The sequence below is a fragment of the Gobius niger genome, assembly GCF_951799975.1.
Source record: "Gobius niger genome assembly, chromosome: 4".
Taxonomy (NCBI): domain Eukaryota; kingdom Metazoa; phylum Chordata; class Actinopteri; order Gobiiformes; family Gobiidae; genus Gobius; species Gobius niger.
The window spans coordinates 14,265,881-14,281,108 of record NC_136855.1 but is presented as its reverse complement, the minus strand read 5'-3'; the positions used below and the strand labels follow the sequence as shown (position 1 = coordinate 14,281,108).

Below are 15,228 nucleotides of genomic sequence, written 5' to 3'. Positions count from 1 at the left end.
TTCTTTCATTTACTCGCGGGCGGGCGGCAACATCTTAGGTGCAAACCGCATACCGCCACCTACTGTCTCGTGTGTGTCTCGTATGGGGCTTCCATGGGGCTTCCTCATCGCACCCTCTCAGCCCATGTCATGGATCGCCCATGTCGGTAAAGTTTCACTCTGCGGTCTGACCAGTTTCATTTTGTAGGCCTTGTTTATGTAAAACGCACGCACACACACACACGCACACACGCACACGCACACGCACGCACACACACACACACACACACACACACACACACAATCCTGAACAAACAACAGTCATAAAATATCAAAAATCTATTTCAGAGGATAACTCGGGCTATCTGGTCAGTTTCCAAGGGGAATTTAGTTTTAGGGAGCTGGACTCTTACTTCGTGGTATCGACTATCGTTTTCGGGATCAGACCAAAAGTTTACGCTGAAAAGTGAAAAAAAAAAAAAAAACGTTTTCATAAAAAAGTGTGGTTATTGTATAGCCAAGTGTTCCTTTTTTTCCTGGCATGTTCAGGTCATGTAAAGATTAAATATATAATCTCACATTTCAAGAATTGTTTTTTTTTATTGTCAATAAAATAATAAATATTTCTGAAAATATTTTACTTTGAAGTAAACCGGGGATACAATAAACTCAAATTACTCTCACAGAAAAAGGAAATGTGGAGTATATTTAACTTGTCGTTTGGTTAAAATGTTTATCCTCAGCTCGTGTTTATTTCACAATGCACATTGTAAAACTGCCATAGAAACCACGGCTCGTAAATGCAGCATGACCGGAGAATGTTTTCTTTTGACTTGGAAAACAAACATTCAGGTTGAAGTGAACTCCGCAGGTCTGTTTATTGCTTTGTTACGATCCAAATCTTATCTTCAACAACAGGTAAACTCTTTACATTAAAATATGACATGGTGAGAATGTTGAAAATGATTTAGTTATAGTAGCTATTACATACTTATAAGTGGTTTACTCCTGTAGTTACGAGATAATGGCTCTCCACTTCTTTGCTGTTAATATTGGGCAAGAATTCTGTCAGGAACGGACAGGGCAGCACTGCAGGTTAAGCACTTGGTCTGCCAAACATGATGGAGGGCGTGGCTTCGCCGAGGGGGAAAATAGAATCTTTAGAGAAACACAATTTTCCCTCTTTTTAGCCATTTTCTGGTGGAATATGAACTTATTTATCACACATAAATAAAGTCAAGTGTAAATCGGGCCCATATGGATATTTTCTCACAGCAGATTGTTCAGTAGAAGTGAAAAAACGGCAGTTGTAGCAAGCGCTAGCTAACCGTTAGCATTAGCCCGATGCTAACATGTAGCATGAAGTTAGCATTCTCCGTTATTCATGTATTTATGGGCTGTTGAACCCAATGGCCGCTGGCTGCCCTGCTTTTTGACCACAAACGTGGGGGCCGCCATTGCTCCGCCGTTGCTGCAGTACCTCCATATCGCCGCTAGGCCCCCATTGAAAAGCATTGGACTTTAGACACGTTAAAAACTACTTTAAAGCCTGGTTTCAATTGTTTCAACACTAGACTAGGCAAGATATTCCTCCTGAGATAACGCTGGGTTAATAACAATATATGAAACCAGGCTGGTTTTCGTAATATGAATTTTTGAAATCTCGTACTTAATGAGGCTCGGACTGTTAGCATTGGAGCAGCGCGAGCTACACGTCACGCAAGGGCCGAGTCTACGGTTAAATCCCGCCCGTATGCCCTTTTTAGGAACATGCTTCGTCAGAGCTGGGGAGGGGGAGTCTGTAAATCCGCCATGAATTGCCCCACGGCCGTGGTCATTCTGGTAAACGGGGAGGAGTGAGCATAAGATGTCCATTTTTTTTTACAGTCTATGGTTGAACCACTTTGCTCCATATATATATATAGTTTCTACTAAATAAAGAAACAAAGACATGGGGGATGTCTTTGTTTCTTTATTTAGTAGAAACTATATTCATAATTCAGCATTTGTTAAAGTAGTTTTTGAATAATTAGACAAAGTTTCGATTTTTTCAAAATTGTTTTTCCCCTTAACTGTTTTAAAAAATTACCATATATGGGCGATTCCAGAGATGCTGGATCTCATAGATCAGTGGTTCTCAACCTGGGGGTTGGGACCCCCAAGGAGGTTGCGAGACGAATTTGGGGGGTCGCCAGATCATGTAGATAAAATATACATCCTGTTTTTAGCGTCTATTGTAATATTTTATTGTCCCATGTGTGTGCTATTTTACCAGAGTGCCATTATATGTTCGGAATTTGATTAATTTTATTTAAACCATTTGTTTTTTTCTTTGTTTATTAAGAATTATGTAGGCTAATGTTCCGATTTCTCACGGTGTGACCCGGGCGGGGGGTCACGAACCCCTTTAACTGTTTTAATGGGGGTTGCGGCTTCAAAAGGTTGAGAACCACTCTCATAGATAGATAGGCTTTCATTGTTTTATATATTGATTATTGACATACACTATGGCAATAATTTGAATCAAAACGTTCTAGCTCTTGACTGTTCCAGCTACATACATAATAGTTGTTTTAAAGGTGCATTCTGCAACTTTTTATGCAAAAAAAAAGAAGTTAATATTAGTGTGTATTTGACCTTTTAGTGACCCTGTGGCTGCATGGGTGGAACACACAAATTAGTTCCAGTACATAGAGAAATGACACATAATACTATGGAAAAATCATGCTAACACTGTCTGTGTTGGAGCCAATTTTAGCCATGTTTGTTCCTCCTGCCACTGCGTGGCGCTGTGTGTGCGCTAATGTAATTGCCTGCCCTATATAAGGGGGGAGGCGGGGGCACTCAGGTGTGGCAGTGTGGAGGCAAACCTCTTTTGACCGTATCTACGACTGGAACCTGTGTATGTATAGATAGCTGTGAGGAATGCCAATAAAACCTTGGAACACAGTATATTTCTTGTTGATTGTGGAGGAAGACACGCGTCTGAGACGCCTAAACACTGCAACCAGAGCGGACGTTTGCATAGGGCAAAGTTGGCCGCAACATTGTCAAAAGAGCGCCTCGGGCACCGGGCGTAGAGAGCTTGAGCCGGCTGTGAGTGGCACTGCACGGTTCCCTGGAGTCGAGTGGTCCCACCAACTACCGTAGCGGTGATCGTCGCGAGGTCTACGGCGAACCGGCGGACTGTTGGCGGGAGGAGGAAGAGGAAGCAAGGGGACTGTATGCACGTCCTCTACCAGCAGCGGTGGTGGTAACTGGCGCGGGATCGACTTGGCGCGGGAGCTTCATCAATTGCAGCGTGGCTGCGTGGAGCACGAGGGAGCGGCCCGCAGTGGAAGCCTGCCACGCCACGCGTTCTGAGACTACACGACGTGGAGGGGCATTTCACCCACCTGGTACGCTACTTTGCGTTAGTTTGATCGTGGAAGCGCACAGTAACTATGCTTATGATGGCTTAGGGAAAATGAATGAGCTTTGGGAACGGGACAGTGAGTGCACTGTAAAAATGAACACTGTAAAAAACGCACACCTCCTATTTGAAGAAGTGGATTGGGAGGGACCAGAGATATTTGTCCCGGTAATGGCTGTCTGTGAAGACACAGGAGCCAGTGATGGATTCGAGGAGGTGGATTGGGAAGGGCCGGAGCTCTTTGTTCCAGTGAGTGTTGCCTGTGATGATACAGGGGTCGGTGACACCAATGAATGGCAACCTTCACTTTCTGATGTCCAGAAGGACTCAACTCTGGTCGAATTGCACTGCGAAAACCGATCACTTGTCGACCAGCCTCTTGCTGAGGTGGTTGCTACAGGCCCATCAAAGGACTGCTTCGATGCCGTTGTTCTGCTTTCACAAACTCTTAAAGAGTCCGTGTTTGTGAAGTGTAGCTCAATGAGCAGTGAAAACTGTACTGTTGCCATTTTGAATTGCTTTTTGTTCTTGCTTGTTGGACAAGCCCATAAACTGTTCAAACATAAGCAGTACAAAACCTTCAAAAGGAAGAGATGGAAATGTATTTACTAAACTAACCAGGATGTAAAACTACGCTAGTGACAAAATTGACTACTGATATGATTTTGGATTATGATTTTGATATCTGTATAAAGTAAAAATGTGTTCCCTTTTTGAAAATGTAAATGTATGAAATTGATTTGTTATGGCTCCATTTTAAGTAATGTATTTGTAATTGTTTCCGCATCCGGCTTCAACAATTAAGGGGCCGGTGTGTTGGAGCCAATTTTAGCCATGTTTGTTCCTCCTGCCACTGCGTGGCGCTGTGTGTGCGCTAATGTAATTGCCTGCCCTATATAAGGGGGGAGGCGGGGGCACTCAGGTGTGGCATTGTGGAGGCAAACCTCTTTTGACCGTATCTACGACTGGAACCTGTGTATGTATAGATAGCTGTGAGGAATGCCAATAAAACCTTGGAACACAGTATATTTCTTGTTGATTGTGGAGGAAGACACGCGTCTGAGACGCCTAAACACTGCAACCAGAGCGGACGTTTGCATAGGGCAAAGTTGGCCGCAACAGTCTGTTATACAGGGTGAAACATCTGTGCACGTCACTCTCCTGGAGCCATGTCAGAAAACAACCCATCTGCAAACCAAAGAAAATGGTGGAAAAAGAAGTGGAAAATGAAAATGAAGCTAAAGGCATCCAGACATAATTACCGTAGCGCGACCAGCGCACGCCAAGATAACAAGTCACATTTTAATGTGGATTTTACCCAGAGCCGCACAATCAAATTTCATCCACACAATAGTACAGACAATTCCTTCAAAGGTAGCTCCTCTCAGTCCACTGCTGCTGTCACACAGGGGAGTACTAGCTCTGCAACTCAGCCCATCTGTGACACAGCAGCCCCAACGCGCAGCCCTTCGACCATAACTGCTCGTTTGGGAACTCCAGCTGGCAAAGCAAAGGTATCTGCAGACTCCTCTAATGCTGTAGCAGGTCCGTCTTCCAGGCCAAGCAGTTTACAAAAGACAGTCAGCTCGTTTTCATCTCCCCGAGTGTCGTCTGAAGCGCTGTCCAAATACCTCTTGATTGACTGCGAAATGGTGAGCGCGGGCCCCAAAGGGCACATGAACCAACTTGCCCGCTGCAGCATTGTCTCCTACGATGGCGATGTGGTGTACGACAAATTCATTCATTCAATCCTGATGCTGGTGAAGGGGAAGGTGCTGATTGGACATGCCATTCACAATGACTTCAAAGTCCTGAACTACTGGCACGCCAAAGATTTGACCAGAGACACATCATGCATCCCGCTGCTAAACGTCAAGGCAGGCTTCACCGAGCGCGAGGTCGTATCGCTCAAGAGGCTCACCAAGGCCCTCTTCAACAGGGTCATTCAGGTCGGAGCATCTGCTAATCAATAACTTGTATTCATGTTCAACACAGTCCTACTGAGATATGGTTTTGCTGTGTTTTCTTTTCAGACCGGGAGAAAAGGTCATTCATCTGTAGAAGATGCCAGAGCAACGATGGACCTTTATAAACTGGTTGAAGCGGAGTGGGACTTTGGTTCCAACTGTAGAGAATCATCAGTGGGAAAATAAATGAGGAGCGATGGACTTGATTCTTTGAGTTTTTTTATAAATGTTGGATTTTATACTTTGAACACAAAAAGCAGCTCAACATCCGGTCTCAAACCAGGAGGTAAGCATTTTCACGTGCACGTGTAAAGTTGTTCAAATAAACACTTAGATGCTCCTAAATAAACACGGAACTGAGGTTGTTTGGTTGCTCTCTGGTGTAACACACACCTGTCAAGCCTGCATCGACTCACTGTGAAGGAGCTGATCAGGCACTTCCCTCACTGAGTGGTCCATTTCGGACAGAACTGAGTGTCAATTGAGTGTCTGTGTGTGAATTTGCTGTGTCTGACATGTACTCTCTGAAATGGACATATGGTTCTATGGTGGTGCAGAAGTGGACAGCTCCTGTAGGCTACAGCAGTGTGACTAAAACGAAAAGCATTTTCGTCCAAAAGACTAAGACTAAAACTCAAAAGGCTGCCAAAAGCAACACTGCGCTCTGGCCCTCTGGCCCTTCAATGGTTTCATTCCTATCCCACTGACAGAACCCAGTACGTGGCTCTGGGGGACGCAAAATCCAGACCTCACTGTCACCTATGGAATCCCCCGAGGATCAGCGTCAGAAATACTTCATTACAACTGGAAAGAGCTGAGGAGTCTTCATACAGCAATGATGTCTGTCTTATCTGAGAAATGGAGAGAAAACACATCATTAGCTTGGACTAAGGCAGGAGTTCCCAAAGTGACTGTCGTAGGGCAATGGGGTGGAGGGAGAGGACAAGATGCAGAGAAATAGAAAGGTGCAGTTAGTTTACAGATGGATTGTCAGTAAGACCAGTGTTTCCCAAACTGTTAGTAAAAGTGTGCCCTATATCTACACAGCAAATTTTGTGACTCTGAAATAAACCCTTTTGGTGTTAATTTCAACACTTTTGTGGTGTATATATAGGTCCAACTAACATACTCCAAAAAGGGAGTAAAAGTACTCTTTTTTTGAGTAGACAATTAACCCCTTTTTGAGAGTGTGAATTAACACCTTTAAAGGTGTAAAAACTGAACTCCCATGAAAACATTTTTATGCATTTTTACCCTTATTTTGGAGGAGAAATTACCCCTTAAATGGAGTTTATGATCAGTATATAAAAAATCACTGAAATGATAGAAAAATATGCATTTTATTTAGCACTGACACTAAAAATGCATAAAATTGAATACATTTCTGAACAGTTAAAAAAAATAAAATAATTCATAGTACATTTTCTTTTGGGGTACAAATACAGTGTTTACACATAGCAAGTCAAATTTAATTTTTTTTACTTATTTGTTGTGCACTAATAGCTATACCCACTGAAACCCTGTGACAGAGAACAAAGCTGCCTTAAAAAAAAATACAACTCTCAGACACCAAATAAAAGTGTCTATTAGATCCATATGACATTTGAACATCAAAACATTTAAAGTGGTGAAGCTGGTCCACTTTCATCAGGGTTGCCAGGTTAAACCGCGGAATTGGGCGGTTTTTAAAGCCATTCCGCGGGTGAAAAAAACTGTCCGCGGTTTTTTGCCTTGCTGTAATCAATGTTGACTTGATCAAAATCACTATTTCTAAGGGAAATCCAAGGCTCTTTAAGCTGCTTTTTCAATAAGGGGGGGAAATAGGGGCGGTTTCTCATCATCGCAGGAGCACATGGGCTCTGTTAACTTAGCCTGGCTAACACCAGACTAAAATCACAAGTGATATTTAGTCTGGGGACCACCAATTCATTTTCTCGTAGGAGAGGTGTGGTTTACGATCGTCCATAGTCGTTTATTGGGCGATACGAAAAAAAAAAAAAAAAAGTCTCATGCGTCTGCACGAAGCCACAGCCAATCGTATCATCGTATGAGATGACGTATGACGTACCCGCTGTAAACTTTTGAGCGAAATTATTTAGAACAAGGTCTAAAGCTTGATCAAAAAATACCATCGTGTCTGCTGCTGTCATGTTGGATCCGTAAATAAACTTTTTTTTAAATTATCCGTAAATAAACTACAAGCTTCCATATATCGAATAGCGCGTCATCGTCTTGCCGTCCCTCCTCGCTCTGTGATTGGTTCCCAAATCCACCGGAGATTTGGCCATGGTCCCCAGGCTGTTGTGCAGTTCGAAATAATTCGAGCGCACACAGCAGCCTGGCGTTAGCCAGGTTACTGTTAACTAGTAAACAATATTGAAAATTCCAGCCGCGCCGTATGTCCGCGGGTTTTCCGCGGTTTTCAGATATTTTTGGGCGGGTTTGGCTGCCCAGACCTGGCAACCCTGACTTTCATAACAACAACGTCGCTAGGACAGATTTTACTTATTTGAAAAGCATGAAAGTCATATTTCACCAAAACCAAAAAAACGGTATTACAGTGAAGAATGATTGAACGAATTTTGCAAAAAATGGGCGCATCTTCATCAGAACCAGAGCAAACAAAAAGTCCAACCCGGTACTCAGACCCAATTTGACCCAGTTTGTACATTTCACAAAATCTTGTAAATCAGTATCGAAAGATGAAGCTACATTAGGTCCAAAATCCAGTGTGTTAGAGGATAACATTAAATCGCTATTTATCATACTGGGTCAGGCTGTACAGTCGTACTATCTCTGTCATAGCCTTGACTGTGGTGCTCAGGCGCCCACTCTCTGCCACTGAATGCTTGCGTATCAGTATGACGCTCTGAGAGGGTATTTATCCCTCTTCTGTGGAAGCATAGACAGACTTGAATGGTAGGACTAGCGCAATGTCTCGAGTTCATGTCTCCGGGTCCCACACCGATGGTAAATAAACTTCTCCTGCATAAAGACATCCAGACTGCTGCCTGTCATTCATCTATCCTCTCGAACACCATTGTTATTTCTCTAACACAGTGCATCGACAGTGCATCTTGTGATCGGACCAGATTCGATGTAGTTTAAAGTCATGCATTCCCAATGATGTGCAATTGGTGTTTGTTTGCGAGCGAGATAGTGAGATTCTTAAAGTTTTTCACAGTATTCTTAAAAAAAATGTGTGTTTAGCTTCCATTCTCATTGTCCATACATGTATCAATGGTCCAAGTTCTCGAATACATCTTGGGTAATGAATCAAGAAGTGATGTTTCGGCAGAAGATTTTTAGTGGGATAAAGTTCTTTAAATAATTTGTGATGCTCAATGACAAGATGCTTCAAATACACGGTCATTCCTTCTGTGATTTTGTATGAAAAGACAATGTTCAAGATATTTAACAACAAAAGCAAAAGGTGCCAGAGCATGTCATCCTGAGGAATGAGGTCACCAAATATTAAAGGAATGTTTTTTAGTAAGCACAAAGTTTGTGAGGCATTCAATCCAATTCCATGACCGCTGCAATCAAGGTTAATGTTAGTTGGTTTGTTTTTGCTTTCCATGTATCCATAATTAAAGGCATACATTCTGTTCAATATTCTTTCTTTAGAGAGAAAATGTGCACTCAAATGAATCAGAAGTAGCTTAATTTCAAATTGACCCACTCCCTCCAAAATGTCATGCATTATGTCAACATTGTAGTTTTCTGCTGTATTAAAATACTGCAAATCTACTAACCCCTCCTTCCAGGGTTGCCAGGTCTGGGCAGCCAAACCCGCCCAAAAATATCTGAAAACCGCGGAAAACCCGCGGACATACGGCGCGGCTGGAAAATTTCCATATTGTTTACTAGTTAACACAGCCCATGTGCTCCTGCGATGATGAGAAACCGCCCCTATTTCTCCCCCTTATTGAAAAAGCAGCTTACAGAGCCTTGGATTTGCCTTCGAAATAGTGATTTTGATCAAGTCAACATTGGCAAAAAAACGCGGACAGTTTTTTTCACCCGCGGAATGGCTTTAAAAACCGCCCAATTCCGCGGTTTAACCGAAAGGGGGCGTTGCCTGGAGGACTAAGGGGCACGCGGGAGGGGTGAGGGGTGGGAGGGGCCTGGGTCTGTGATAGACAGGCTTCAGGCTTCTGACTTCGAGTATGGAGTTCCAGCGAGCTAGAGAGGCGGAGCTGATGGCGGAGTGAGCAGACGCACGTTGCAGGCTCCTGTGTAAAAAGTTAAATTTTGTGCATTTTAGCTACTTGCTACATCTTTGTAGTAAATGACATACACGACGTGAGTCTTAAGCAAGAAATCACCGTTGTTTGTAGTGCTTCCTGATTTTGAGAACTGATTACAAGCTAGCAACTATGGAGGACCACGTTTACAGCTTTTCCGATCATACGGTGGTTGAGGGAGATGTTGAGGAACTTGAAGTTGATGAATTGTTCTCGAAAGAAAAAAACAATCAACCCTGATCACACGCCTGTGAAAGCTCCAAATCCCAAAAAAAAGAAAAGAGAAAAGAGTGCCGATGATACGATGGATTCCATTTTGAAAGCGGTGTTTGAGCTCATGGGGAAGATGGATAGACAGACTGAAAAGTTGGATGCCCAAACTGATCTCCTGAGAAAGTTTGAGGTGAAGATAGAAACTAATACTGAAGCTATCAAGGCCAACAAACAGGATATCAGTGAGCTGCAAAAGAAAATGGAAGTGCTTCAGACAGAAAACAAGCGTCTTAATGAAGCGATCCTCGAGCAAGCTAGATATAAGCGTCGCTGGAACTTGAGGATAAACGGGCTGGTTGAAAAGGATGGAGAAGACACCAGAGAAGTCGTAATTGGGATCCTAACCAGAGTGGTGCCAATGTCCGTGGAGAAGCTTCGTGAGGCTGTGGACACGGTGCATCGTCTGGGCGTGAAGGGTACAGCGGCAACCTCCAACAACCGCCCGCGTTCAATAATTATTCAGTTCACACAAAGAACGGTCAAGGATGACGTTTGGAAAAGATCCAGAGAAGCCCCGGTTTGTAAGGAATTGCACATCTACTTCAAGAAAGACTACATCAAAGAAGATCGTGAGGCACGAGCCAAACTGTACCCAGTGGTACAGGAAGCAAGGAAGAAAGGCCTGAGAGCATATCTGATGGAAGGATATGCAATAATAAATGGCAAACGTGTGGATCCTCCTGAATAGATTAGCTCACCAGGTTTCTTCATATGACTGAACTCCTGAAAGTGAAATGCACTTTTTTTGTTAGAAAGGACACAAATTGTCTCATTCCTGCGCATCAGATGGTTCTAGCGCTTAACCTTAGTTCTCAGGTATGTTATCTTTCATGTCTTTAAACGCTAGGGGGCTTAAAAATATTGTCAAACGTAAAGCAATTTTTTTGTTTTGTAAGGAGCAAAAAACGAATTTTGTTTTTTTACAAGAGACCCACTCCACTAAGGAAGATGTTAATTTTTGGAAGCTTCAGTGGGGTGACTCTATTTTTGTTAGTCACGGTACTTCACATTCAGGTGGTGTAATGATTCTGTTGAATAAATTTCCAGGAAAGGTTGTTAAACACATTAGTGACACAATGGGCCATTGGTTGGTATTGGTAACTGAATTTAATGACGAAAACTATATTCCGATCTGTGTTTATGGGTACAATGATAGAGTAAAAAACAGAGTGTTAATTGCAGATTTGTGTAAACAAATTGATGACTGTAGGAATTCTTACTTAACTGATAGAATAATAGTAGGTGGTGACTTTAATCTAGCACCAGACTTATGGTTGGATAGAAACCCTCCTAGAGCTCAATGCCACAAATATGATGATCTTCTTATCTCACTGATGAATACTGCAAATTTAATTGACTACTGGAGGATAAAAAATCCACAAACTTCTCAGTTTTCATGGTTTAATGCATCTGGAAATGGTCAAAGCTCAAGAATTGACTTTTGGCTGATCTCTGTGTCCTTGGCAAATTTTGTTAGTGACTGTTCTATTTCAGCTTCTCCCCTGACTGATCATTGTGTTATTACACTTTCTCTCCTATTTTCAAGAATTCATTCTGAATTGAATCGAACCTGGAAATTTAATAATACCCTATTGTATAATTCTTTGTTGTGTAAAAAGGTTAAACAGTTATTATCAGAAATTGGTGCCATAGACATGTCCTCAGTTAGCAAATGGGAATGGTTTAAGTTTAAAGCTAAAGAACTCGCTATCCAAACTGGAAAATATCTATCTCAACGGAAAAGACAGAAGCAATTAGATATTATAAACCAAATCAATAGGCTTTCTGAAATAAACCAACTGTCAAATGAGGAAACTGTTGAGTTAAATAAGTTACAGTCAGAATTAGACAATTTATATTTAGATAAGGCTAAAGGTGCTTATGTACGGTCTCGCGCTCGATGGCTAGAAGAGGGAGAGAAAAATACTTCTTACTTTTTTAATCTTGAAAAACATCGTCAGTTAAAAAAGAAATTTACTAGATTGAATATAAATGGTTCTGTTACAGAAGACCTTAACTTAATCAATGGAGAAATTCACAGGTTTTATTCTAAGTTATATGAGTCGAACTTTTCTGAACCTGACTGTCAAATGTTTTTGAATGCCCTTAAAGATTTTATATCAAAAATTAATCTAGATTTTAAACAATTAATGGAAAAAACTTTAAATATTGAGGAAATGGATAAAGCTATTCAGAAAATGCCACTGGGTAAGTCTCCGGGCATAGATGGATTAACGACTGAATTCTACAGACACTTTTGGCAGGATCTCAGAGTTTTGCTACACAAAGCCTTTCTAGAATGTATCTCTGCCGGGGATCTTTCCAACACAATGAAACTAGGTATTATCACATTAATCCCCAAACCTAACAAGGATGTCTTACAGTTGGATAACTGGAGACCAATAACGTTATTATGTAATGATTATAAGATCTTGGCTCATGTTTTTGCTGACAGACTGAATAACGGACTTGAGGACATAATTGATGAATGTCAGTCTGCATTTATAAAAGGAAGAAATATTCACAATCATATTAGATTGATTTTTGATATGTTGGATTATAATGGCTTTGTTGATCAAGACAGTCTTATATTATTTTTGGACTTTTATAAGGCGTTTGATACGCTAGAACATTCTTTTTTGATCAAAGCCTTAAATTATTTGGGTTTTGGAGACTATTTTTGTGCAATAATCAGAATGTTTTATAAAGATATATATAGTGCAGTATCTCTTAACCCAGGTCTTACTCCCAGATTTCGAGTGTGGCGTGGCATTCGTCAAGGATGTCCAATCTCCCCAAAATTGTTTATTTTAGCCACTCATTTTTTGGCTCTTTCCGTTATGAATAACCCTATGATTCAAGGAATTACAATTTTTGACAGACAATTTAAAATTAGTCAATTTGCTGATGACACAGCAATTTTTTTTAAAAACAGTCAAATGGTTGAAAATGCTCTTGACTCAATTTCTTTGTTTTCAAAGGCTTCAGGTCTAAAGTTAAATATTAAAAAATGTGAAATTCTCCCTGTACATACATGCCATCATGACAGTATTTCATCAATAAGGGTTGAAAATTAGGTAAAATATTTGGGTATATTAATTTCTAAAAATATTATCAGAAGAGAGGATGTTAATATCACTGAACGGTTAATGGTCATGAAAAAAGGTCTGAGCCATTGGTTAACTAGAGACTTGACTATCTTTGGCAGAAACTTACTTTCTAAGGCTGAAGGTGTTTCTAAGGTCATCTATCCTTGTCACTCCATATTTATTTAATCACAAAACATGAAGAAAGCGAATTCTATAATTTTTCAATTTTTATGGAAAAATAAAACTCATTACCTGAAAAGATCTCAACTAGTAAAAAGTTATGACAAGGGTGGTATCAATGCTCTTGACTTCGAAGCCATGGTTGGCACGCTTAAAATTAAATGGTTGAAATCTTTTGTGATGCACAAAGATTCAATGTGGTTTCATATCCCAAATTCCTTCTTTAAACAACTAGGTGGGATTGAATTCCTACTGTGTTGTGATTTTGAGATCACCAAAATACCGTTAAGTCTGTCAAAATTTCACAAACAAATACTTAATTTTTGGAAAATGATATTTAGTCATAATTTTTCACCTCATAATTCAACTCTGTGGAACAATAGAACGATTTTAATCAATAGAAAATCTATATTCATACAAAACTGGTTTGAGAAAAATATTATTTTTATAAGAGACTTATTGGATAAAAATGGTAATTTTCTAAATTTCTCTGATTTTGTGGACAAATATAACCTAATCTGCGAAAGGAAATTTTTTTGATAAAATTTGTAAATCAATTCCACAGTCTTTGATTCAGTTAATTCAAAACACACTTTTGTAATCTCAGGTAACAATTGCACTGCCAAAATTGAAGATAAATGACTAATTTTATTGATTTCAAATGCAATAATAAGTTCATCAACAAGTGTCTGAGGCAAATAATTTATCACGACTACAATGGAACTTCTTTCAGGAAATTGGACTGTTCAGTCAATCATGAAGCAAAACTCAAGGCACACTCCGCCTTTATTAAATGGCCAGTTTCTCCTAAAGTGAAGGAGACTCATTTTAAATTAATAAATAATGTATACCCTGTGAACCAATTTCTTGAAAGAAGATTTAAATTTGATGTTGACCCATGTACTTTCTGCAACCAAGATGTTGAAACTACTTGTCATTTATTTTTTGAATGTCACTATTCAAATGTTTTCTGGAATGATGTCCGGAGTTGGATTAATTTAAAGCTTAGTATTCCCCCCTTAGACATGTCACACGTTTTGCTCTATGTGGACAATTTGGACCCTTCATTATCAGATGTCATTAATATTATTGTGCTTTTAGCTAAATATCATATTCATTGCTGCAAATGGAGGGGTAATAAGCCATCTTTTCCCTGCTTTATCAATGAATTTAGAATGTTTTACAGATCCCTAATAACACTAAAAGACTGGAAAACTGCACGGACAATCAGTCACCAACTTTCAAAACTGCTTTTATTTTAAAAGATTTTGCTTCATTATTGTAAATATTTAATTTTGCTGTATGCTTTGTGTTTTGAGAGCCTTGTTCGCCCCCTAGCCTTTGTTCAAGTCTCAGCGAGAGTTTGTATTCTTAATAAAATAAATAAGAGAAAAAAATAAATAATAATAAAAAAAATAATAAAAAATAAAGCCGCAAGCGGCGATGAAGGCCCTCGCCCTTGGGGACTCGTCCCTTGCAACCGCCCCCGCTCACTCTCGTCCCTTGCGGCCACCTCCGCTCGTTGTCATCCCTTGCTACCACCTCTGCTCTCGTCCCTTGCTACCACCTTTGCTCACTCTCATGCCTTACGACCACCTCTGTTTGCTGTGGTCCCTTGCGACCAATCCTCATCACACTGATTTAAGTTGCATTACAGTTTATTATATGCGAAAGTCCCTTTAAGTTGCATTACAGTGCATGTTATGCGAAAGTCCCTTTAAGTTGCATTACAGTTTATTATATGCGAAAGTCCCTTTAAGTTGCATGACAGTTTATTATATGCGAAAGTCCCTTTAAGTTGCATGACAGTTTATTATATGCGAAAGTCCCTTTATGTTGCATTATAGTGCTATTGTGAAAATCCCTATGTAGTTGCATAATTGTGTTGTAATTGCAATAATCCCTATTTTGTTGCAGAAACTGTAAAAACTGTTGATATTGCAGAAACTCTTAACACTGTATAAACTGTTAAAATCACTGACAGACTTCAATGTATCAGAAATTCTATTAAAATGCCGAAAAGAAAAGAGAAAGGATTAGAAAAGTGTCACAGCCATGTTTGAACTGGCAACCTCCTACAC

The 15,228-nt window shown here is 40.4% G+C and overlaps 1 protein-coding gene across 1 annotated transcript; it reads left to right on the top strand.

Moving 5' to 3' along the window:
* Positions 1-3,562: 3,562 nt before the first annotated feature.
* LOC306962411 (interferon-stimulated 20 kDa exonuclease-like 2) lies at positions 3,563-5,544 on the top strand (the record flags this gene model as incomplete). The annotated part of the gene is made up of 3 exons (XM_079555532.1): positions 3,563-3,640; positions 4,801-5,340; positions 5,425-5,544. The coding sequence occupies 3 exons, from the start codon at positions 3,563-3,565 to the stop codon at positions 5,542-5,544; spliced, it is 738 nt and encodes a 245-aa protein (XP_079411658.1).
* Positions 5,545-15,228: the final 9,684 nt, after the last annotated feature.